Source organism: Gorilla gorilla, chromosome 4 (assembly GCF_029281585.2).
Source record: "Gorilla gorilla gorilla isolate KB3781 chromosome 4, NHGRI_mGorGor1-v2.1_pri, whole genome shotgun sequence".
Taxonomy (NCBI): domain Eukaryota; kingdom Metazoa; phylum Chordata; class Mammalia; order Primates; family Hominidae; genus Gorilla; species Gorilla gorilla.
The window spans coordinates 183,157,216-183,183,490 of NC_073228.2; the positions used below are offsets into that span (position 1 = coordinate 183,157,216).

Genomic DNA, 26,275 nt, shown 5'->3' on the forward strand with positions numbered 1-26,275 from the left:
CCAACCTTAAGCCAGCTCACCCTGTCCCCATCGGTCCTTCCTGCAGAAACAACACAGACTCAGGCTGCTGTTTACCCAACTCCCTCTGCCTCCTGACCACCCCTGGTGCCTCCCTGTGTGGCCCCCGTGGCCTGGTATGTCTCTTCCTCTTGGGATCTGGGAGTAACAGACTCTTTTCGGTGAACAATAGTAATGGCCACATTTTAAAACAAGGGGTGAAAGGGAGCACGGATCTTGTTTCTTATAGGAACCTCAGGGGAGCCAGGGAGAGGCAGGGTGGTTCTGGCAAACGCACACACTCTCCAAGGAGACCCATGCCTCACTCCCAGGCCCCTCACTCCGAGGGGGTGGAGGCAGGCCCGGCTGGCCACAGTGCACTCACCTTTCCATAGCTCAGGAGGATGATCCGCACCAGGACCACGTTGATGTGGGCACCCAAGGACTCGTCATGGTAGATTTCATTGACCTGAAAGAAACAGGGAGGCATCAGCGGGAACCACAGGCCCTAGGACTGGCTCTGGCTCTGCCAATGGGATGACCCCCACCTGCTCCTTCCTCTTCCCATGCTTTCCACCCAGGCGTCACCATCAACTAGGAGCCACCTTGTGACCCCTCCCTCATTGCCCCCTGCCCTCTGCCTCTCCAGGCTGCCACCACCGCCTGCTGGGATCACTGTAGCCCCTTCCTGAGCAACCCCACCCACCAGCCCAGGGATTCCTCACCTGGGGACTGAACATGGAACGTGGGCAGGGAAAGCAGCCCTACGCTTGCTGTAGCCTCCGGCTGAAACACAACCTTCCCTTCAACAGTGAACGTGGGTGATGGACCCCCGTGGCACAGGCAGGGCTGGGACCGGCCCTGGCAGAAGTCACTCCAAGCTATAGCTGGTGGGTGTGGGGGTTACCTACCTGCATCGCTACTTGGAAATGGGGGCGGTTCTAGGCCCACCACCAGGTATAATGTTTTAACGTGTTAATAAAAAGCTCATATTACTGCATCCCCAACGTGCTCTCCGTGTTCTGTTTTGAGGGCTGGAGCTCCTGCAATCGCCGTCTCTGTATTTATCACATTCATATTCTTACACGTGTTTCATTCTTCGCATTTAAAACCATTATTCTGAGCAGGTGCCAATGGGCTTCAGCAGATGTCAAACGGACCCGTGGCACAAAAACAGGGGAGTGAACTCCCCTTCTACAGGACACAGCCAGCAAGACCCTCCAGAAACACAGGTCAGGTTATCCCGGGCTCGAGGCTGTCAGGGGCTTCCTTCGCACTGAGCCCCCACCCTCCAGCTTCCCACCGCTCACACCCAGGGCCCTCCCTAGCGCAGCCCCCTTCCTGTCACCTCCTTTGTTGGTTGACCAAACCCTACTCCTCCTCCAGGCCAGCTCAGCAGTCACTTCCCCCTGGAAGGCCCCCCGCAGGCCTGAGCCGCCCCTCATCAAGCACAAGGTGTGTTATTCCTGGAGCCCTCTGTGTGCCCCTGTGGGCTGGGCAGCCACCTGCATCCTCCCTGCTTGCACGCCCAGGGCCAGGCTAAGCAGCACCTGGCAGGCACTCAGGGATACCCGCTGAAAGGCTGAAGCCATTGGCACCATCAGGAAGTGGAGAAACAGGGACTGGCCATGCGCAGACCGAGCCCAGGGGCTGCTGACAGCTCCGGACACGGCCAAGACATACTTCCCGGAGCCTGCTGCCACGTCAGGCCAGCACACACTCCCTGCACTCCAATCTGTAGAGCCTGCATCTGAGCAACAGTGATTGCTACCTCAAAACAGTGGGAAGGCACCTCAGGAAACCCGAGGGTTCACAAGGAGAATGACATCATGATGGAAGGGTGGACAGGCATACAGGGCGTGCAAGACAAGGATCCCGAGGCCCGCTGGCATCGGTGCTGGGAACAAAGATGGCACCGATCGTGGGGCAGAGTTCATGAGCATGTGGACCCTGCTGAGGGTACCATCCAGCCCAAACGCAGCTCCTCCCGGCAACTGCTGCCCAGCAAATCTACGTCTGATTGTAAATCTGATTGTGCTCCCCACAACTCCCACCTCTCTTTCCTATAGGCAAGGGACAACTCATCAGACCCACGGGAGCGTGGCTGGTCACCGTGGCTCTGGGCTGTAGGCGTGTGGGGAGGGTGGGTCAGCAACCCCTGTAGGCACTGAGGGTTATCCTCTAGACCCCCAGTGACCCACCTTGCCCCTGTGGCTGACAAGGTGGAGCTCTGAGGAGGGCACCCAGGTCCCCAGGAAGCCTTGCCATTTGGTCATCGCCCTCCGTTTCCTCTGTAAAATGAGGATCGCAGTCCCCCCATCACAAAGCTGTTGTGGGGATGAAACCGCCATGCAGGTGCAATGGAATGGTGCTTGTGCAAACAATGAAACGGTTTTTCATTGCTGGTAAACCATAGTGCCCTGCAGCTCCCTGTGAGGTCCCGGGGGTAGGGTACGCACCCCTAAACCACAGAAGTCCTTGCCCAGCTTTGAGGGTCAGACTAGATTGTTTAGTCCACGCTGGCACAGTAGCCTTAAAAGCCAGTTTTTCTTAAGAGAGAAGGGGTTTCTGTAATTGTCCACAGTATTGCTTTCTCTATCACGACAAAGCTTGGCCAGCTTGGCTCACGGAGTCTGACCGAGGGAAGGTCCCACTGCAGCTGAAGGGAGCAGAATAGAAGAGAGAAGACAGGCCAGGGATGAGGGCCCAGGTTTCTCCTCATACCCAACCCCAACCTCAACCTCACAGGTCATACAGAACAGTCCTGACATCTGAGAAGGAAGGAAATGCGAAAGAGCTTGATCCTGGCTGCTGCCTGGGACCTGAGAGGGGACAGGTTCCTAGCAGTAGGAGTGGCTTCCAGGGCCCAACTGGTGGCCCAGCCTGCTCAGGCCTGAGAGGGTGGCCCAGGTCCCAGCTGTGTGTAGCAGATGCCAGGGTCCCCTGCACCCCAGGGACACATGGGCAAGATAGTTGGGGACTGGCTTGCAGGTTTACCTGGCTCTAGGGGGCACCACAAGGCTTCAGGGCAAGCCCAGGGGGCACTGGCCTACAAGAGAGGAAGGCAGGCCTGCTTGCAAGGCTACTGCAGAGAGGACTCATCCCTACTGCCCCCCACCAGTCCTCTGCCTGCAAATGGGGCTTTTGGGAGGTAATTAGGGGTAGATGAGTTCATGGGGGTGGGACCCTCATGATAGGGTTAGTGTCCTATAGGAACAGACACCAGAGAGCCTGCATCCTCTCTCTCTGCCATGGGAGGACCCAGCAAGAAGGCAGCTGTCTGCAAACCAGGAAGAGAATCCTCACTGGGGAATGACCCAGCTGGCAACATGATCTTGAAATTCCCAGTCTTCAGAACTGTGGGAAATGAATTCCTGTGATTTAAACCCCCGGGTCTATGGCATTTTGTTACACCAGCCCAAGCGGAATGAGACAAAGGCTTTATGGGGAAGAGACCAAGCCACCTCCCACAGGCCAGACTGCAGCCTTTCTTCTATCCTGGGGCTGAGTGCCCGAGATGAGGGCAGCACCAGATATAGGAACGAAAGAAAGCCCTAGCCAGGCGCAGTGGCTCACGCCTGCAATTCCAGCACTTTGGGAGGCCAAGGCGGTGGATCACCTGAAGTCAGAAGTTCAAGACCAGCCTGGCCAACATGGTGAAACCCTCTCTCTACTAAAAATACAAAATTAGCCAGGCATGGTGGCAAGCGCTTGTAATCCCAGCTGCTCAGGAGGCTGAGGCAGGAGAATCACTTGAACCCAGGAGGCGGAGGTTGCAGTGAGCCAAGATTGCGTCATTGTACTCCAGCCTGGGAGACAGAGCGAGACTCTGTCTTAAAAAAAAAAAAAAAAAAAGAATGAAAGAAAGTTGCATTTTTCCCCATGTTTGAGCCTAAGCGTGTAAATGTTAACCTCACCATCCACACAGACCCTCAGCACAGCCACGGGCCCCTCACAGGCTCGCAATGGGACTTCTCAAACTAAACCGACCCTGGCCTCTTGTGCAGCCCACCACACCCCGGGACCCAGAATGGCCTGGGCGAGCCTGACCCGGTCTCTCCTTCCCCACTGGGCTGAGGCTGGCACCCAGCAGACCCAGCAGAACCACTGCCTCACCACCAATTGTGGCTCTGAATGGATCAGAGGCAGCCCTCCTGCAGGAGGCGGAGAGGGACACTCAGATGCCACAAGACCAGCTCCAGGATCACCGGCCTCGAGGGGAAGGCAGGGAACCAGAGGACATATTAGTGGGAATCTGCCCACTGGGGCCTGGAAGGACGTGGCATGTCATGAGACCTGAGAAACAGAACAGGGTAGCTCAGCAAAGCGGGGATGGCGCTCCCGGCAGAGGAGGCAGCCCATGCAAACCTCCCAGGGTTGGAAGCAGCGAGGCACCTTCCAAGCACAGAGGGGATGCGGAAGGGATGCCCCAGCAGAGGAGGTGGGAGGGGAGCACTGAGGCCAGACCACGAAGTCAGGAGAAGGATTCCAAATCCTCTCTAAGAGCAGTGGGAGGACATGGAGGAAGGATGATGGCGAGGCATTTAAGCTTACTCCAGGTGCCTTACGGAAAGTAGACGGAAGGGGTCAAGATGTGGGAATGTGGGGTTCAGCTTTGGGGATGAGTGCAGAGAAGGGATGGATGTGAGGGATGATGTGGATTGGAATGGGGGTCATCTGCCCCGCCTGAGCAGGGAGAGGCTGGGGCTCTGGAAGGGCATTCTGGCGGCTCCCACAGGGCGGAGGGAGGAGATGCGGGGCTGGCCTTCTCCTGGCTCCTGGCCAGGCCCTGCCCCTCAGGACACAAGATCTTCCCGCTCTCCTAGCCCTACCCCTGGGGCCGAAGGTGGCAGCTCTCATCTCAAGAAGGAATCTCGTGTCCTTCTGACCATTGAGCAGATCTAATCCTGCTCCCTGATTTGGGACAGGAGACGACCAACCACTCCAAAAGCCCCGTCGCTGGGCATGGAACTCCCTGGGATAGACCGTCAGCCTCACATTCTGCTTGGAGGTGGGGTTGAGGCAGCTGAGCCCTGGGGTGTCAGGCTGCTAGGCGTGGGCCCCTGGCTGGGAGCTCCACTGTGGGCTGTCCGCCAGCAGCCAGCTCCCACCTCCTGCGCTGGGTGCCCTGACCCTGGCCTCTGGAAGCCTCAGATGGTTCGGAGATGAACTGGGGCTCCCTGGGCTGCTGAGGAGCTAGAGAGGGCATGCCTGCAAATGCTCCCAGCAGGTAGCCAGGGAGAAGGAGGCCAGGCAGCAGCCAAGGCCCCCTCAGCCCGCCCTCCCTGGTAGCCTTCAACTGTGGTGCGCTCTCCCTGATTCTCTCCCCAGGAAACCTCTGTCCCTTCCTCCCTTCCACACCAGCACAGCACATAGTGCCCCAGGCGTGCCTACTCTCTGGGAGGCAGGCCTGAGCAAGGCCGTGGTGGGGCTTGAGATGGCCTCCTGGCTCCTCTGGGTGGCTGCTGGGCCTGGGATCCTACTCCGGAGCCCTCAACTTGGCCCCCTCCCAGGCCAGGTCTCAGCAGCCCCTCCCAGCAGTCAGGAACCCCATGGGGCACTGTGGCCCAGAGACCACTGACCACTGGCCTGGGTGGTTCTCCTGCCCCTGTGTGTGCTGTGGCAAAGTCCAGCCCACAGTCCGGGGCCGGGCTCCTTCTACTGTCTGGCCTCTCAGTCCCTGTAGGTTAATATGATACATCAGGAACAGACATGGGGGGCAGGCAGGGTTTGTGGGACATGTGAGAGGCAGGGGTGCTCCACAGTGTCCTTGTCCTCCGTGGGCCTGAGGAGTGAGCCCCATCCTGCCCCCTCTACCATCCCAGGGCTCTACCTGCTTTTCAGGAGGCTGCAAAATTGCCACAATTTCCTGCCCAGCCCTGGCCAGAGGCCTGCAGGGCCCACCTGGGCATGGAAACCACTGGGAGTAATCAGTGTAATTCCTGACAAAACACTGGCGTCCTCAGTAAGGACACAGCGGCAACATTTCTGCAGAGCAGAGAGTCGACTGATGTGGCAAAGAGAGCAACTGAAGACAGAAGGCGACCTCCACATGCCTGCCTCCTGCACATCCCCCTCCTCCCCTGGCCCCACCTTCTCTGCCAGACAGGAGACAGGCGGTAGGGCTCCCCAACGGTACCCCTCGTGTCCTCCCCACCCCCCCCCCCACCCGCACACACCATTCTTCACTACGATCACCACGCGGAATAGATCTCACCTTCCCCTTCCGCTGTCTAAAACCCTCAATGGCTCTCCAGTGCCTTCGGAAGCAGGGCCCAGCCCCTCGCCTGGCATTCGGAGCCCTCTCCACGCTGGCCCTGGCTGGCTTCTCCATGCTTCACTTCAGATACTTCCCCACATGGCACCTTGCTCCTGACAGCCCAGCCAGCCTTCCCCAGAGCCGGCTGCCCTCTCCTGCTGCCTGTGCTTTGGTTCAGGCCTGGAATCCTCACTCCCCCTGTGCAGCCCCTCAATTCTTTAGATATCTCAAGAGCATTTGAAAAAAAAGACTCATCCTAAAAAATATATCTCAAAGGAAAGAGGCAGTGACCGCCTTGCTTAAACCCTTCCTACCCCAAGGCATGAGACCACAGTTCCTGGCGTGACCTCTAGGCCAGGAGGGTCTGGCCCTGCTGTGTCTTCTCGGGCTGCCCTGGCCCTGCTCCCTGTGCTCCAGTGGCTAGCCCGGCTGCTCCTTGCACAGGGAGCCTGTCTCCACCTCAGGAACTTTGGACTTGCCGTGCAACTGCTCGCAGCAGTGTCTAGCCCATAGTAGGTGCTCAGTAAACATTTGCTGAATGAATGGAGTGAATCACTTTGAAGATATGGAATAACAGGAAATGGGCAAAATGTATGACCCAGCGTAGGCCTGTGACCCCTCTCATGGGGAGGCCCCCAGCTAAGGGCCTCGCCTCCCCTCCCCTCCCCCCAGCAGCCCTGGTGGCCTCCTCCGCATCCACCCTACCCAAGGCCTGCGTGTGCTGGCGAGAAGCAGCTCTCCTTTCCCAGGTTGCAGGGGGAGGGGAAGCCCAGGGACAATGTCCTTGAGTACTGTCTGAGAAATTGATCCTGGAATCTTTAAACCTTGGGGGGAAATGTTCAAAGCTGCAGCCATCTCTGTGCGGAGAGAGGCCAAGGGCTCTCTTGTTTGGGGAAACACATTGTAATGCGCCTTTTGCTTATGCAAAGACGCAGCCAAGTTTCTGTTCTGGAATAGACAAGGAGGAAGAAGCGGCTCTGCATGGCAATGTAAAGTTTGCCTCACTGGTGGCAGAGTTCCACCCGGGGGATGGTGAGCCCTGGGAGGTGGCCTGCGGCTGCTGGGCAGAGGTGACTTTGTCCTCTGCCAAGGTGGGGGAGGGGTGCAGAAAGGGGGGAACCGGTGCAGGCTCCCTACTAGGGGAGGCCTGCTGGCCCGCCAGCCGCAGAGGAGACAGGCAGGGGCCCTGGAACAGTGGCCACCCCAACCTTCAGGAAAGTTCCCATATCCTTCGCTCAGCTGAGCTTTGGGCCACCAGAGGCAGCCTGTGGCCCACCTGGCAAAACCATGTCCAGGAGCAAGCCGGGCCTGAAAAGTCTGTCAGAGGCCTGGGGGAGGGGGGCCTGCTGCTCTGTGGCTTCTCTGGGAACCCCTGAAATAAGTGAGGAGAAGGCTGTTCTCTCTGTGCCCCTTCGGAGGCCAGGCTTGGACCACCAGGGTGGAAGCAGAGAAGAGAGTGCAGCCAGGAGCGGGGGACAGAGGTCTGCTGGCCTCCGGGGAGGAAGAGTTTAGGCATTGCATGGTGCCTAAACGGGGCTGCCAGAGCCTGGGCTTATCATGAGAATAAACGTTCCCATTGCAGATCTTCTTCACCCTCGGCTCCTCAGCAAATGCTTCAGAGGGAATGCTGGAAGAAACATGACTCTTGCTCAAAATATCCAACTATCATGAAATGGAAACGGCCAGGATCAGAATTACTAGGCTCAGTTCATACATCAAAAAGTGAGGTGGTCAGAGTCCCCTCCTTCAATACCCAGTGCAGGAACACTCTGCCCAAGGCCACCCCCTCACTCCTCAGGCCACGTCTCCTGTGCCTGTCCACACTCTGCTGATACCTCTGCAGATGCCTCAGGGTGGGGACGGGGCTCCTCCACCTCCAGGCCAGCTCATCAATGCACAGAGCCCAGCAGAGGCTCAAGAGATGTGCTGCACCCCTCGATGTGGCACTCCAGCAGGCAAGTTGAGAAGACAGGTCGCATTACAAACCTTCCCGGGTTTGTACTAACAACGGCAAGAGGCTGCCCCTCCCCCTCTCCTGAATTTGGGGGGTTAGCAGAGTGTGGGGGGGGGATATTCCCACTCTGAGGTCAGATTGCATGGGTGCCAGCATGGGCTCTGCCACAATCCTGCTGCGTGACTTGGGGCCAGTTACTTAACCTGTCTGGGCCTCAGTTTCTTTATCTCTAAAATGGAGATAATAATAGTCCCTGTGTCTCAGGGTTGTTTCAGGTTGAAGCAACAATGAAAGTTATCACCCACGTCCATGTGAAGAGATCACCAAACAGGCTTTGTGTGAGCAATAAAGCTTTTTAATCACCTGGGTGCAGGTGGGCTGAGTCCAAAAAGAGAGTCAGCAAAGGGTGGTGGGATTGCCATTAGTTCGCATAGGTTTGGGATAGACGGTGGAGTTAGGAGCAATTTTTTTTTTTTTTTTTTTTGAGACGGAGTCTCTCTCTGTTGCCCAGGTTGGAGTGCAGTGGCGTGATCTCGGCTCACTGCAAGCTCCACCTCCCAGGTTCATGCCATTCTCTTGCCTCAGCCTCCCGAGTAGCTGGGACTACAGGCGCCCGCCACTGCACCTGGCTTTTTTTTTTTTTTTTTTTTTGTATTTTTAGTAGAGGCGGGGTTTCACAATGTTAGCCAGGATGGTCTTGATCTCCTGACCTCATGATCCGCCCGCCTCGGCCTCCCAAAGTGCTGGGATTACAGGCGTGAGCCACCGCGCGCGGCCAGGAGCAATTTTTTGTGGGCTGGGGACGGATTTTACAAAGTACATTCTCAAGGGTGGAAGAATATTACAAAATATCTTCTTAAGGTTGGGGGGACAATATTACAAAGTATCTTCTTAAGGATGGGCGTGGGGAAGAATATTACAAAGTATCTTCTTAAGTTGGGGGGAGAGAATATTACAAAGTATCTTCTCAAGGGTGGGGAGGGTGTATCATACAAAGTACATTCACAGGGGCGGGGCGGCGGTGGAGGGGGGACGGGTGGCAATATCACAAAGTACATTACCCCAAGGGCAGAGACGGTATATTGTCACAAAGTCAATTGATTGATCAGCTAGGGTGGGGCAGGAACAGATCACAATGGTGGAATGCCATCAGTTAAGGCAGGAACTAGCTATTTTCACTTCTTTTGTGGATCTTCAGTTGTTTCAGGCCATCTGGATGTATATGTGCAGGTCACAGGGGATATGATGGCTTAGCTTGGGCTCAGAGGCCTGACATTCCTGTCTTCTTATATTAATAAGAAAAACAAAATGAAATAGTGGTGAAGTGTTGGGGTGGTGAAAATTTTTGGGGGTGATATGGAGAGAGAATGGGTGATGCTTCTCAGGGCTGCTTCGAGCAGGATTAGGGGCAGCATGGAAACCTAGAGTGGGAGAGATTAAGCTGAAGGAAGATTTTGGGGTAACAGGTGATATTGTGGGGTTGTTAGAAGGAGCATTTGTCATATAGAATGATTGGTGATGGCCTGGATGCAGTTTTGTATGAATTGAGAAACTAAATGGAAGACACAGGGTCCGAATAAAACGAGAAAAACAGGTATTAAAGGACTAAGAATTGGGAGGACCCAGGACATCCAATTAGAGAGTGCCCAAGGGGGTTCAGCATAATTATTTGCTTGGTTGGCAAGTTTTTGGGCTCTATCTTTGAGTTTATGTTGTCATACACCAGGCCAGATTGATTTAGGTAAAAACAACACCCAGGTGATTCAAAAGCTTTATTGCTCACACAAAGCCTGTTGGTGGTCTCTTCACACGGACTTGCGTGACAAAAGTGAAATCCCCAGCACCTAGTACAGGCTGAATGAAACTGTCATCAAATTACAGGAGGGTCCAACAGCCCAAGCTGTTTCCCTGGGACCCCATGCACAGAATGGTCCACCTGGGCTTCGCCCTTACACCCACCCTGGCTCTCCTCCTGGCCATCACCATCGGGAGAGGTCTGAGTGAACAGCTTGCACATGCCCCTGTGTTTTCCAGAGCTGGAGGGGCTGCTGTGCCCAGGCACGTCCGTGAGTGTGACCCAGCCCTGGAGCTCTCCCCGCTGGCTGCGTCGCCTTTGGGGAAACAACAGCCATGCCACCACTTAGGGACTGACCTTCCCACTCGCTGACCGGATGCCTCATCAGAAAGGGAAATGCTGCAGAACGGGGAAGGACCAGTGCTGCTGAGGCTGCAGGACGCAGAAGGACACGGCCGAGGCCTCAGGCCAGAGCCCAGTGTCCCCCAGGGGCCTCTTGGCCGCTGAGAGCCACTGACAGGGAAAGGCTGAGAAAAGTCAGGGATTCTGATTCTTGCTAGCAGTGGCTGCAGGACGGCCCTGCCTCCCTGGAACTCTGCTGAGCTTGTCGGCTGTCCCTGGCCACAGAGCCCTGGGGGGCTCAGTGAGGAGTTTCCTTTCAAAGAGGGGCCCCAAGTGGCCAGGCCTCGTGCCACCCCCGGCCCTGGCATCCCCCCCACACGCCCGTCTCAGAGGCTGTGCGGCCCGGCCCATCTCCTGTGACTGAGCTCGGTCACCTGGGTCCGTTTGAACACCACCATGTAATTTGAGAACAACGCATTTTTATTCCCCGCACATCATATTCTGCTGCTGCTCTGTCACCAGTGTGACCTAAGGAAAGAGGGAAGGAAAATGCCGCTATGGGAGGAGAGAGCTGTGGCATCAGGGGACAGGAACGGTGTGGGGGAGGGGGCAGCAAGCAGCTGCCGGGGTGGGGGGCGGGCTGCTGAGCCCACACCAGGCTTGGAGCCGGAGCCATATCCCTACCGCTGCCCCGCCTTAGGGTGAGATGCAGATAGTCCCCGGGGTTCTGGGCGCCACTTCCCACTGAGATGAGACCCTCTGCTGAGGGTGGAGGCCAACCCACATGGTGGCTAGGCAGGTGGTTAGAATGGAGAGGGATCTCATGTTAATGAATGGGCCTCAGGCAGCACATGGATGCCCCTCGCTCCAGAGGGGTGTGTGTGGGATGCAGCAGCTCCTGCTGGCGAGGGCCAGGGCGTGGGTAGCTGGCACTGGCTGGCAGAGGCTGTAGAGTGGACACCCATCAAGGCATAGGGCTTGGACTGGGCAGGGGTCCGGCATGCCTAAGTGGCCCAGGCGTCAGACCCGACCACCTCAGAGCAAAACTGAGGAGGACTCAGGCCAGCCTCCCTACTCCCCAGGCATTCATGCATGATGAGGAAGAAGGGAGAGGCCCTGGCAGAGCAGGTATGAACCCCTCAGAGACTGAGAAGGCATGACAGAGGGCTGCAGGTCATCACCTTGCACTGTGCCCCTCGACCTGGGCAGGGGCCCCCAAGGCACTCAGAGCGCAGGGCAAGAGTAAGGTGAAGGCTGCAAGAAGGGTCCTGCATTACAAGCTCACGGCAAGGGTCGTCTGCTGCCAGCGTATCCCTGCCTGAAAGCGCAGTCATGCAGGGTGCTTTCCAACACCCAGAGCAGATGTTCCAGCGCCTCTTGGGCTTGGTGGGAAACGGCTTTGCCCTTCTGTGCAGCAGGTCACAATCCCCCCGCACCACCAGAGTCTGTTTATGTGACTTAGTTCCCTTGCCAGACTCTGGCAGATGGGAAGATAGATGAAATCCTGCCCACCGCTACACGGGAAACCCAGAACCAAAGGAAGAGGGGCTGAATTATTGGAAGCGCAAGTGTCCGTGATCACTTCTGCTCAGGCTCAGAAGGGCCAGCATGGGCAGTCCCCAGGCCAGGCTCCCTGCCAGGCGCGGGTGGGAGGTCTTGCAGGCTGCAGCCAGGTTTCCTTCCTCCTGTCTGGCTGCAGGGAAGTTTCCCTTGCTCTGAAGTTTCCTCACTCTGTGAACATTCCCACAGGGCACCCTATGCTGCCTCGGGTGCTGTCGCATCCTGGTAACTTCCTGGCACCATCGTGATCTCCAGTCACCTTCGTTTGTTAGCTGTCTGTCCGTCTCCACTAGACAGGGACTGTTCTGCATCCTTGCTGATGCATCCTGGGTGCCCAGTACTCCCGTGTTTTCCCAGGCTTCAGGACCAAGGCCAAGCTCAGCCGCACGTGCATTCTCCCACCCCAGCGGGCTCCCAGGGTGGCCGAGGGCTGGCACCTCTTTTGCACAAGCGGCTCTGTGTGGAGTGATGCCCTCCCACTTTCCACTTGGGAAACACCAACTCTGTGACCAAAACCAGCTCAAGGATCACCCCACCGTGACTATCTCCACGACCAGGTGGAGACAGCTGACCGTCTCCTTTGGCTGCCAAGGCCCTGTCCGCTGTGCCAAGGCAAGCAGGTGGCCCCCATGAGAAAAAAGCTTGTCCAGGACGGGAGCTGGCTGGGGCTCTTCCCAGACATCATGGGCCGAGGGAACAACTGCTCGCCTCGCTGGTCGGCTCTGATCTTCTCCGCCTATGCCGAGTACTTCCCCGCGTGCGATATCTTTCCCTTCCCACACCCTGCGAGTGAGTGTTATCCCCGCTGTGCCAGTGAGGAAGCCGAGGCACAGAGAGATTGAGAGGCTCACATAAGTGGGCATGGGAGTCAGTACAGAGGCTTCTGGGGAGCAATTTGGCAAACCTGCTGCAACTAGAAACTGTATCCCGGGACCTGGCCATTCAGACGTCAGCATGGACGATGGAGACACAGCCTCTGCCATAGAAGCGAAGGCATAAGGGCACCCAGCCACCAGGAGTTCCACACCCACAGATAGAGTTCATTTTTATGGGAGTCTCTGAGATCACAGTCGCTTTATGGGAATTCATTTAGTCACTTATTCATTCAAAAGAGATTTACTGAGCACCTACTATGTGCCAGGCCTTTTCCAGGTACTCAGTGAAAAATCAGGTGGGCAGACCCTCTCTGGGTCCGATACAAAGTCACCTTTGTGGGAGTCCCTAGCCCTGCTGAGACACACCACCAAGGAGACCACTGGACTGGGGAGGAAGACCCAGGATTGCCTGACTGCAACTCAGCTCCAGGGGCAGCCTGGGAGGGGCCTCAGGGAGTGAGAGCCCACGCCGGGTCAGCCCGACAGCCCGGCGCGGCACATCATCGCCTCTGTTCTTGTGGTTCAGCTGTCACCTCCTTGCTGGAGCCTGCACAAGACAAGCTCCGAGGCTGCCTCAAGCTGTCAGCCGGGTGTGTGGATGGCTGGCCCTCTTCGTCCACAGGGACTCTAACTCCCATTCTGACAACCATCAGTTCCCCGCGGGAGGCCAAGGACAGGATGCTGGGAGGCTTCCACATCAGCTATCAGGAGGTCTGCGGAGGAGGGAGGAGGGAGGAGGTGGGGAGATGTCCACTGGTGGGGAGGGTGCTGCACATTTCAGGAGGAAGCAGAGGTGAGATTCACCCACAAGACCCCCGTTCGAGTGTTCCCCACCTGCTCACCATCACTGGTCTGTCAGCCTCCCCAGCCCTGCTGGAACATGTGCTCCCTGCGGTCTGGATCCCGTGCTCACCACGACATCCCCAGCACCTAGGGCTGCTCTATCCGGGTGCACTAAGGGAGTGAGTGGGCAGGCGGGCGGGCCTCAGAACAGGAGGACACAGTACATCTACGCAGAAGCCAGGGCAAAGCAAGAGGCAGAGCGGATGGCCTGCGGGGAGAGGCGGGTGTGGCCGGGGGACTCCAAATGCTGTGGGGAGGTCAGTGAGGCCTGAGATGAGAACCCGCGGAAGCATGCTAGGGGATCTGGGAGCTCTCGATCTTCAGGCCAGACAGTAGGGGAGGACCAGCACAGGGGCCACCTTCCCACAGGTATGTGACTCCATCTGCTGTGCTCTGGCCATGTCTCTCTGAGTCTCAGTGACCTGACGCAGGCAAGGGAACCTCACAGGGCCACTGGGGCAAGGTAGTGAGGTCACAGGTGTGCCTCCTTGCACAGGGCCAGCACGTGCAAAACCAGCAAATGTGAGTTCCCCTCCTCAGGTGGGGAGGGGTGCTTCCAAGGATAGAAAGCATAAGCCCCAAACCTCCTGAGAGAGAGGAGTCTATCTTTGTAGACCACAAATCAACCTCGCTGCCGCTCTCCAAGCCCCACAAGCTCCAGCAGGGCCCAATCTGCGCACTGCGATTCACGATGCGGCCAGGCCTTTGCACGCGCTGTGCCACCACCAGGAGCCCTCATTAGAGGCAACTGCGGTGGCCCTTGTCTGAGGAGCCTTCCCTGACCAGCCGCCCCAGGCACCCTTCCCTGATGAACCAAGGTGTAATCACGTGTCCTGATCCTGCTCCCCATACTCCTGTGCTCTGAGCTCCCCCAGTGCAGGGATGTGGAGGCCAGGAGTCCAGGGAGTGCGGAACATGACTGAGGACAGCTCTCAATCTCAGCATGCTCCTCCCACACCCGTGCTCTGCTGGGCACTTTCCTGGTGTTCAACTCGAGTGGTGCTCCCAACAGCCCCGGGAGTTGGCAGTGACCAGCACAGGGTGCAGCAGGACAGGCAGTTGCCTCCTTCCTTCTAGGCTGGAAAGAACACTCAGGCCACCCACACACCAGACTTGTCCTGCAGCCGTGTTCTGCTTCACCTGTGCAGTGTGGCTTCTTAATTTCAATTTGTGGCCCACATTGAAAAATAATTAGATTTCCCATAAAAATTAGATTTCCAGCTTCTCATGGAAGAGCGAGCTGGCAGCAGTGGTCTGCTTATTCCTACAGAAACACAAGCGAGTGGAACCACGAGGAGCTGTGCAGGGGGGCGTGGCCTCTCTGGTCGCCCGAGTCCCCACCACTCCCAACAGCCTTCAGCCACCTGGGCCCCTCGGGCCTGGCTACTGTGAGCACGTGAGGGCACTGCCCTCTTCTGAGCCTTGCGTGCAGCCTCACACACACCACTGGCCCTCATGGCTGTGTCTCCTGGTGGCACACAGGGCCAGGCTGTAAGGCCAGCGGAACAAGCGTGAGGAACAGAAACAGTGCCAGCCACACCCCCAGGGCCACAGCACCACTAGCAGACCCTGAACCCTGCTTGCCTCCCCCCACTTAAGGGACCCATGTTTTCGTGTCCAGTTTCAGAGATGTTTTTCTCTTTCCCAGGAACCAGAGCCAGAGACTCGTGAACTATGACTTGGGGCGACGCCTTCCGCCTGGCTGGTTTGCATCTCTGCGGCCAGTTTACGAGATTTCCACCACGACCAGCTGAAAACATTCCTGTCCGACCACTGCCTTCCCCACCGCCACCATGCGGTCTCAACGCTCGTGAAAGTTGGTGAGAAATTGAGCCCATATGCCTTTGGATTGTTTGCAAACCCTGGCAAGGCTTTGGTAAGTCCAGGCCAATTTCTGGATTAAATTAGAAATGAAAAGAGGAAAAATATCTGAATCCTGGCATAGAGAGAAATCATTCATTCAAAAAAAACGGTTGTAGAACATACTGTACAGAGAATGTTCTCGTGCTGGGAGGGGTCAAAGGTTATAGCCTCGACTGAAGGCGCAGAAGATCCTTGGATTCCATGTTCTCCATAGGCCTAGGAGCGTGTCTGCCCTCAGCAGAAGAGATGCTTTGGGGGCTCAGGCATTCTCCCAGAACATAAGCGGTTAACACAGCTGGGAGAGACTATTCTGCGTGCCCGGAAACCTGCTCCTCCTGCTCTGCCGTTCTACAGCAGTTAAGAGCAGTTCATTCTATCCTTTAAAAAGAATCCCCGAAGTAGCCTCACTGGTCCTTTGAGCTGATAAGGCTAGTGTGGGGGTGGGCTGGGGTCTGAGCAGCCCACTGTGCTCAGTGCTTCCCTAATACGTACACCCACGTGCACTGATGTAGTGAAAGGCACATGCTCACTTTGGAGGCCTGGGGCCATCACAGCTCAAGGCAGGCACTAAGCAAGTACATTTCTGCACAGCCTGGTAGCAAATATTCCTTTAGCACCCCATAGCGAATGTTCTCAGCTTTGTGGGCCATATGGTTTCTGTTGCAACTACCCAACCCACTGTTGTAGCACAAAAATGGCCACAGGCAATTCATAAATCAATAGGCGTGGCTGTGTTCCAATAAAACTTTATTTACAAAAACAGGTGAAGGGCCAGGTGGCCCTGGGGCCAGAGTTTGCCAACACAGCTTTAGAATCTCCAGTTTACCTGACAAATTCACGTGAATTTTGCTTTCATGCAAGTAATACGTCCAAATTTACTTTAAACTGATGTTTTAAAATGCTCACCATCCAAAAAAGGGGCCACTTCAGGGGGAGATGCCTTACATCTGTCTGGTGGCCTCTGGCAGGCCTGAGAGTACGTGTTCTCGGTAGCAATAGGTTGAGCGCTGGCCTTGCTGCAGGCTGGGTATCACCCACTGCAATGGTCTGCCTCCTGTCTACAAGGAGTGCGGTGGGACCAGGGGCTCACACAGACAGTTCAAGGCCTTTGTAGAGCCTGGTGTTTAAGCAACACAGTGAGGCCTTAGGCTTCTCGGGAAGAGCAGGATTGAAATTAGCGCTTTAGTGAAATGCTTGAAGCCACAAAGGAAGCTTCAGCCTTGGGCCCAAGCTTTATATTTCTTGAAGTCTTGGCACAGATAGATTTTACTTTTAAAAATGTATCTGTAGCCAGGCGTGGTGGCTCGTGCCTGTGATCCCAGCTACTCAGGAAGCTGAGACAGCAGGATCACTTAAGCCCAGGAGACTGAGTCCACCATGCAGCACAGCATGAACCTGTCTCTAAAAAAAATCTTCAAAAAATGAGTCAGGCATGGTGGTGTGTGCCTGTAGCCCCAGCTGCTTGGGAGGCTGCAGTGAGCTGTGATTGCAGCACTACGCTCCAGCCTGGGTGACTGAGTGAGACCCTGTCTCAAAAAAGAAAAAAATGCATATATAAACATATTACTTTCACAACGGCTCTGATCTTCCAAGGCATTCATCCCTGCCTCCCATTTACCTGAGCCTGCAGAAGAGTCCCTGTCTGTACCTGGGGACGAAACTTGAGGTGCCACACACATCTGAGCTGCTTCCTAGCATGTCAGCCTCGCCTGTCAGGCCCAAGCCCACTCCTTAGGGGTGCCCAGGCCCACACACATGGCCACAGCATCTGGTTTGTGAGCAGAGACTAGCCCAGGAGCTGGCAGAGCAAGTTTTTGAAAATGTGAGAAATACCAAAGCCCCAGGGTCAGTATCAGGCATGTTCAGCAGTGTCACCTGTGTCCCAGCCTGGCAGCACCCGGTACTTCAGGGAGCATGTTTCCCAAGCAGGAAAGGTCAAACATGACAGTGGTCTCCCAGTGCCCTCGGGGGTGGGGGGCGGGGGGCAGGCCTGGGCAGAGGAAAGCCCCTTATCCTCCCGGCTGGGCCCAGGGGAGGCAGCAATGCAAGGTGGAGGCTGCAGGCTGAGCCAGAGTCGAAGGCTGGGAGGAGCAGAATGAAGGCAGAGGGAATAGAGGTCACTCTGCCAGTGACGGGGCCGGGGGGCCAGCAAGGCTGGATGGGCCACACATCTGCCCATGGCTCTCACTCCATCCTCCTAGCCTCACAGTGCTTGGAAGGGAGACCCCTCTGCCCTTAGATGGGGGAATGTGGGCATCCCCAAGGGGCCTCAGCATCTCTGACCAGGCTAAGGGCCGCTGAGCCTCAGGAGACCAGACTCATTCCAGGGTTGCCAGCAGCCAGGAGGGCTACAGCTGCGTGTGCTCAAACTCCAGTGTAGGCTGGGAGCAGTGGCTCATGCCTGTGATCCCAGCACTTTGGGAGGCTGAGACGGGTGGATCACCTGAGGTCAAGAGTTCTAGACCAGCCTGGCCAACACGGTGAAACCCCGTCTCTACTAAAAATACTAAAAATTAGCCGGGCGTGGTGGCGGGCGCCTGTAGTCCCAGCTACTCGGGAGGCTGAGGCAGGAGAATGGCGTGAACCCAGGAGGCGGAGCTTGCAGTGAGCCGAGATCGCGCCACTGCACTCCAGCCTGGGCGACAGAGCGAGACTCCGTCTCAAAAAAAAAAAAAAAAAAAAAAAAAAAAAATTAGCCAGGTATGGTGGCACGTGCCAGTAGTCCCAGGTACTTGGGAGGCTGAGGCAGGAGAATTGCTTGAACCTGAGAGGTGGCGGTTGCAGTGAGCCGAGATCATGCCATTGCACTCCAGCCCGGGCGACAGAGCAAGACTCTATCTCAAAGGAAAAAAAAAAACAAAACTCACTGCAGAGAGCCTCTGCGGACAAGGGCCTGCCCCCTGCCTGCCACAGGCTCAGCACACACCCAGCGCCCTCTTAGCACGGCTGGCTTCACCTGGGCCTCAGAGGTGTGTGGACATACCCAAGCAGAGGCTGGGGAAAGGCCACAGAGAACGGGAGCCTGAGGTGGCATCCAGGAGGCACATGCAGGGCAGCAGGTGGTCCCTCAGGCTGTGGGGTCTGAGCACAGGGCTCAGGTTTCTGGGCTCGCCCTAGGGAGAGGCTGACTTCATAGATAACCAGGGCCCATGCTCAGAAGGCCCCGACCTTGGGGCTTGACCCTCTGCAGCTCTGTCTTGAAGTTCTTCGTCATCTCACCCTTGCATGTGTGTTTTGTAAGTGAAGGCTCCTGGGGCAATGCAGCATGGTCCCACCTCCCCAGGACAGGCTTTCAGCTGCCCCCAGCAGGGGCAGGATCAGGCATGTATTCCCCACGGCATCTCAGGGCAGGCATGGTGGTGGCCATCCCACCTATGGCTGGCAGGAAAGGGGCATGTCTGGTGGATGGCTGGCCAGAGCCCATGTTTCGGCAGAGGTGAGCCTCCCGTGAGTGACACCTGCATAGAGATGGGATTGGCCGTGGCCATATGCTCTGGGCTGGAGCAGTGCACCAGTAGGAACGGGGCGTGTCTGGCTCTACTTCCCCAGACGCCCTGGCCAGGGCACAGCCAATGTGTTCTTCCAGGGGTGGCAGGAAGCTCTCAGACCCCAGTGGATGCGCCCTTCATGCTGGTGGTGCACTCACTCTGCTAGGACCCCGTACCTGAGGAGCATTCCCTCAGCAGGATTCCACTCTGTGAGATCCTCTCTTCTTCCTCCCAGCCTCCCTGAGTCTGGCTGTGCCTGTCATAAACTTCTGGTCAGCCTGAGGCACCCATCAGGGATCAGCCACAAAATACACATTTGTTTAATTTCAGTGACCCCACATAGAAGCTAAATGCTCTAATATTTGCATTTAAAATAGCCATTGCACAATTTAAAGATGAATAAGAAATTCATGCTAATAATTCAAGGTTCCAATTTTTGTTCACTTAGAACAACATTAAAAAGCAAATAAAAAACAGCGAGTTGAGAGAGAGAGAGACAGAGACTAAGGAAGAAAGGAAGTGGCTTAATAGTCCCTTTGTATGGCACCTTCCTCTGCTCTTTGAACAAGCGATCCCACATTTTCATTTTGCGTTGGGCCCTGGGAGTTACGTACTGGCTCTGCCTTTAGGCCAGTGTTCCCCACTGGTAATATCCTGACGAGTTTTGCAGCAGCCAGATATTGAGGGGAAATAAGAATGCATGGCATGTAATACATTGGCTCCTTTGAATTCTCTATCTCCCCGCCACACCTTTCTTTCCTTTTTTTTTTTGAGAGAGAATCTCACTCTGTCGCCCAGACTGGAGTGCAGTGGCGTCACCTCGGCTCACCGCAACCTCCGCCTCCCAGGTTCAAGCCATTCTCCTGCCTCAGCCTCCCGAGTAGCTGGGATTACAGGCACGTGCCACCACACTCGGCTTATTTTTGTATTTTTAGTAGAGATGAGGTTTTGCCATGTTGGCCAGGCTGGTCTCGAACTCTTGACCTCAAGTGATCTGCCCGCCTTGGCCTCCCAAAGTCCTAGGATTACAGGTGTGAGCCACTGCACCAAGCCTATCTTTCCTCTTACTTTGGGAGAAATTCAGGTGGAGGGCTGCTATGGCTAAACCCAAGAACAGTCAGCGGTTGGTGAGGAACTGGAGCTTGGGAAGTATAGCTGCCAAGTATGGCAGAACCTCAGAAGATTAACTTCTGGGGAGGGCAGGAGGCATCAAACACATCATCCAAGGGAGAAGCTTTTCCCCTGGGAAGGGAAAGACTGCAGGATCTTTCCCTGTGGTCACACACACAAAAATGTAGGACATCAAAAACCATCCCAGGCGGAATAAAACAAAAGGTCAACAACAGGACTGGGGAAAATATTTCCCACACACGTGACAGACAAAAAGTTTATCTACTTAAGTACACAGACTCTTCAGATGAATAAAACACCCCCAAATCCCAGCAGAATCAAGGGCATGAATAGGCCAAGCACAAAAAATAAAACAATCTCTGTTTACAAATACACGTATATTTTTAAATGCAGGCTCATTGACATCAAGGAAATAACAACTTACAACAAAAAAACTTATCTCCGTTGTAATTAAATTACGACTGCTCAGAAGGACTCAGTGGTGTGAGGAGGTGGAGAGACAGGCATTTGCTCAATGAAGCGGGAATAGATGGAACCATAACAGAGAACATTCCAGCGTAGAAAGCTTAAAAAATGGGCATATCTGTTGGCCAGAGACTTCGCTTTCAGCAACTCAGCTTAAGGAAATAAGTAAGCACGAGTGATAGATTCAGCTCTATTAGTGGCATGTCTGACCTCTAATGGAGAAATAAGTTTTGCTATGTGAATATGTCATATAAATAACAAGTTAGGTAAAAAGTGTGTGACAGTCATATGGTGCGACGTTATGCAATCAGTAAAACAACGTAGTAGACAATTAACTGCTGGGAGAAGACATTCACATACCTACAGGAATTTATGCTAATTTTACATAGTAAAAAAAATGTCCGGGCACGGTGGCTCACGCCTGTAATCCCAGCACTTTGGAAGGCCAAGGTGGGCGGGTCACCTGAGGTCAGGAGTTCAAGACCAGCCTGGCCAACATGGTGAAATCACTGTCTTTACTAAAAATACAAAAAAAAAAAAAAAAATTAGACGGCCGTGGTGGTGCATGCCTGTAATCCCAGCTACTCAGGAGGCTGAGGCAGGAGAATCGTTTGAACTCGGGAGGAGGAGGTTGCAGTGAGCCAAGATCACACCACTGTACTCCAGCCTGGGCGACAGAGTGAGACTCTGTCTCACAATAAATAAATAAATAAAATAAATCATCTGTGTTAAATATGGACTATTTCGATAAACCAAAAAACATGCTTTTCTAGATGTAAGGAGGAAGATAAGAAAACTGGACGCAGCAGGGGCTGCTGGAGTGGGCAGGTGGGTGGTTGCCTAAACCAAAGAGCCTCTTTCTGTGCCCAGGTGGCCTAATGAAGTGCTCCATTTCCAACCCGCTTCGCTTCTGGCAAGTCTCAGATGAAAAGGGCAGCTTCATTTTTCCCATAGAAAAGGGAATATCACGTCTTGTCTTTAACATAGAAAGGAAGCAGCCCCTCCAGTGATTTCCACTGCTCCCGGAGCCACAGGCGGCTCCCCTCCACCTCTGGAAGACTGCGGCGGCCGGCCTTGCTGGCCCCGACTTCCCCTACCTGTGCCCCCTGCTTGACAGGCCAGGCCGTCTCCATTCTTCCAGCCGGCCCCATTCCTGCCTCAGGGCCTTGGTGCCGCCTGCCCCCTCCCCCAAACCTGGAACAGGCGATCCCTATCCTACCTCTTCCCACATCCTTCCGTGGTCATGAGCCTCAGCTCCCGTGATATCTCCCGTGCACCAGCCCCTGAGCTGTAGAAAGTGGCCTGCCTTCCCCTACCCTTCTTCCTTCTCCATCTCCTAACTGTTTTATTTCTTTCATTGCATTTGTCATTATTTGAAATGATCCTGTTTGTTTTTCACTTCAGTATCATCTGTGTCCCCCTTCCCAGAATGCAAGGTAGCAGGGTTACGTCCTGTCATGCTCACAGCTGCACCCCTTGCCTGACATATAATAGACGCCCCATAAACACCGGCCCCCGTATGAATGGCAGCCAGGGGCAGCAGACAGAGGAGGATGGCTATGCCGAGAATCCACCCCATCTCAGCAGCTGAACACAATACACCGCACACCGTGTTTCCTTACTCACACCATGGCCCAGGGTGGGTTGGGAGGGCCCGAGTCTATGTTGTAGCTGTGCCTACTGGGACACATGGCTTCCAAGGTTTCCGCGGCAGGGGGAGACAGAGATGGAGGGGACTCCAAGCTCTTACCAGCCTTGGTCCACAGGTGACCCAGGTCACTCCCTTTCACACAGGCCACTAGGCAAAACTGGCCATGCAGCTCCACATCAGCTACAAGGGAGACTGGGGAGGGGAGCACAGGGGTGATCGATGAGTCTGAACTGCCTGTGCCACCCCTGGACCCCGTATCCCAGCCCAGGCTCTGCCACAAAGAGATCCCAAAGGGAGCTCTGCAGGCAGAAGTCACCCCAAATGATGAGGGAAACTGAGGCAGTGCAGGGCTGCCAGGGTGGAGCTGTGCCTGCACTCAGCCTGCCTCCACCTCACCTCCTCCTCAGAGCCTGCATTCCCTGGGTCCCCACCATCACGGCCCCCACCAGCTCCTCCTCCCAGGGCTCGACGGCCTTTCCCAGGGCACAGGCTGTTGCCACCATTCTCTGCATCCAGTTCAGTGGGCAGCTCATTGCCCAGGGCTGGCCCCCAGACCCCGGGCTCTGGATGTGCCGTTGCCCAGCCCCACCTGCTCTACAGCTCCAGACAAACACCTCACTGGGAGCCCAGTCCCAGCCGGCTGCTGCCACGTCTGTCCTTCCATGCTTTTGCTTTCGCTCCAGTCATGGGGAGCCCTGTGACCAGCTGGGACTTATAAGAGGAGTGTGACAAGCCACTGGCCAGGCCTTAGAGGGCCACTTGGGGTTGTGGTTCGAGGCCCCCATAGCACCCAAGTTCAGAGACAGGGTACGGTAGGCAGTTCCTCTGTGCACAGACCCAGCCCTGCCCTGTTCAGCACAGCAGCTGCCAGCCACACTGCGGCTTCCATCCAGGTAAAAATTAATCCAAACAAAGTACTCTTCGGGGTGGCTACCAAAAAAAAGAAAAAAAAGACAAGAGTTGGTGACAATTTGGAGAGACTAGAATCCCTGTACACTGTTGGTGGGGGGCAAAATGGCACAGCCACTGTGGGAAACAGCGTGGAAACTCCTCAAAAAATTAAAGAAAGAATTACCCTGTGTCCCGCAATTCTACTTATGGGCATATAGTCAAGAGAACGGAAAACAGAGTCTGGAACACCCACGTTCACGGCAGCACTATTCACAGTAGCCCATGAGGGGGCCACTCGAGTGCCCATGGATGGCTGGATAAACAAAATGTGGCCGATCCACCCACACACGGGATACTGGTCCTCCCTGAAAAGGAAGGACATTCTTACACATGCTGCAATGTGGATGGCCCCGAGGATGTCATGCTAAGTGAAATGAGCCAGACACAAAAGGACAATTATTGTTTGATCCACTTACGTGAGGTACCCAGAGTAGTCAAATTCTTAGAAACAGAAAGTGGAGTGGTGGGTGCCAGGAGTCGGGGGGAGGGGAGGAAAGGGCTGAAACTCAATGGGCACAGTTTCAATTTTACAAGATGAAGAGTTCTGTGGATGGTGGTGGTGATGGTGGCCCAGCCACGTGAATGTGCTTACGCCACCGAATCGCACACTTAAAAATGGTGAAGACGGCGACTTATGTTCTGTATATTTCACCGCAATTAAAATTTTTTTAATTAAAATTAAAATTCTCTTGGAACAAATAAGAAGTTAAATTAAAAATTCAATTCTTCAAGGACACCAGCCACACTTCAAGTGCTCCAGAGCCCCGGTGGCTACTGCCCCAGAAAGGGCGAAACGAGCATCTCCCCAGCACCACGGGAAGCTCTGTCGCACAGCAGGGCTCTGGAAGGTCATCCTTTCTCAGAAGCTCCTACTTGCTCAATGCCCCTCCTCCCCAAGACCACCAAAGGGTCCGGCATAGCTTAGATCTGTCCCCAGGACTCTCTGGGCATGCAGAGGCTCTCAGTGAGGACACAGGGTATTCATTGTCAGGGCAACGCCAGGCTCCAGGCACGGCCGTGCCTTATCTCCCTCGCCCACGCTGCGCTCTTGCAGTGGGAGCTGGGGCTCAGATCAGAGGCAGAGACCCCCCACTGACCCTCCGCCGCCGGTCTCCCACGCCCCGGGACTCTCTGCCACGCCCCGCCGCCTCTGCAGGACACCCCCACTGTGCCCATGACAAGCACACTGTCAACACGTTTGCTGAATGAATCAGTGCTCACTTCTGTGCAACAGGGGACAACAGACACGGCCCAAATACTTTCTCAACTTCTGAGACTTGTCTCCTAAAACAGTTTCTCTGTTGTGATAAAACTCATCTCGATTTAAGAATTTTTAAATTTCTCATGCTTTTCTAGAAACGAACCTTCCCATTATTCAAAATAGGGGGTACGGCTGGATCACTAGGGTTTGAATAAAGTTGGATGGCAAAAGTGAGAGAACGTTCTAGACATCCTCCAACCAGCTGTTGTGACAGAGAGACCCTGGGCACCAGGAGAAAGGTTGATCTGCCTCCGCCGGCCTCATGAAGGACTCACCACGGGCCCCACCTTCGGTCAGCGCCCTTGGTGGGCTATCAGAAGTGACCCCTCCTGGACTGTCACTAAACAGTGCCACTGTCATGATAACAAAACCACATTTTATGTGGAAACTAAAAATGTGTTCACCCTACTGAGAGACTGAAAAGCACATTCGCTGACATTACCTCATGTAATCACATCAACCCCCACGATGAAAACACTGGCCCATTTTACAGATGAGAAAACCAAGGCTCAGAGGATGGGAGCAGCGTTCCCAACGACACGCCTGGAAAAGGCAAGGCCTGGAGTCGCCATCGGACTGTAATTCCAAGCCCAGTCCCTTCCCCGCTGGGTTGGAAGGCGACATAATGCTAGGGGAAGAATCATATTGTGAAGGCAGCCAAGATTTTATACCTACCAGTCTCACAGACCTAGCATGAGGACTTCCCAGGATAATTTAGTATGGCAAGTGCCCAGCGTGGGCCCGGCACAGTCACATAGTAGGGGCTCAATAATGTAGCCATTATGGTTTTATTGTTATTGTTATTATTATTATTATTATTATTTTTGAGACGGAGTCTCGCTCTGTCACTGAGGCTAGAGTGCAGTGGCACGATCTCAGCTCACTGCAAGCTCCGCCTCCCAGGTTCACGCCATTCTCCTGCCTCAGCCTCCCGAGTAGCTGGGACTACAGGCGCCCACCACCACCCTGGCTAATTTTTTGTATTTTTAGTAGAGACGGGGTTTCACCGTGGTCTCGATCTCCTGACCTCGTGATCCGCCCACCTCGGCCTCCCAAAGTGCTGGGATTACAGGCGTGAGCCACTGCACCCGGCCGTTATTATGATTATTGCATTAAAGGTACGTTTCAAAAATAAGATGAGGGTAAGTGTGACAACGCTCTCCCAAATAAAACAAATTCTGCCGATGCAGTGGACTTCGGCCCCCTGTATGGATAAGGCTGGGCTCCAGAGGGCTAGCTGACTCATCCAAGACCGGTCAAGAGGAAAGTGAGCATGAAGGTGGTGTCTCTGTCCAGTGTTCAGCTCACTCACATCCCGCCCTGCCCCTGAGGTATCTCTTCACCAGGGCCCTGGGGACCCTGACCGATGTGTCAGCTTGGCTCCTGGAGGGGCTCACCCCTGGTCTGAAAAGCAGAGCTGAGCAGCAGACCCCGAGCAGACCTGCACACCCTGCTGCCTGCCCCTAGCCCGGCCGCAGAGGACCTCACTCATCCACAGGTGTGGACACACAGCACGGGGTTCTAGAACTTCCCACCTGCCCGGCTTCCACACCACCTCCAGCCCTCCCTAAGCCCTGGCTTCCTCCCACAAATACCCCCCTGCCCCCTAATGCCCCACTGGCAGCATCTCACATTCCAGGCCGTGCCCTGGTCCTCCTTCTCACCCCCTTCTTTTCCCTGCAGGACTCAGCCAAGCCAGTCTGCTCCCCTGGGAGCCTGCATTTTGAAGACTGGACACCCCTCATCCCCACAGTGGCTCTGACCACATGAGGCAGAGAGAGGAAAGGCCTGCACAGTCTCCACCCACACACGGTTCAGCATCCTCGCACCTCCTGCTTAG

The 26,275-nt window shown here is 55.2% G+C and overlaps 1 protein-coding gene across 2 annotated transcripts in view; it reads right to left on the reverse strand.

The window, feature by feature from the left end:
• Nucleotides 1-26,275, reverse strand: part of ADAMTS2 (ADAM metallopeptidase with thrombospondin type 1 motif 2) — a 242,258-nt gene that overhangs the window by 69,771 nt on the left and 146,212 nt on the right. For both annotated transcript variants that reach the window (XM_019028538.4, XM_004043129.5), the window contains exon 5: nt 383-466. In XM_019028538.4, coding sequence (XP_018884083.4) covers nt 383-466 — 84 coding nt within the window. The remainder of the gene's footprint in view (nt 1-382; nt 467-26,275) is intronic.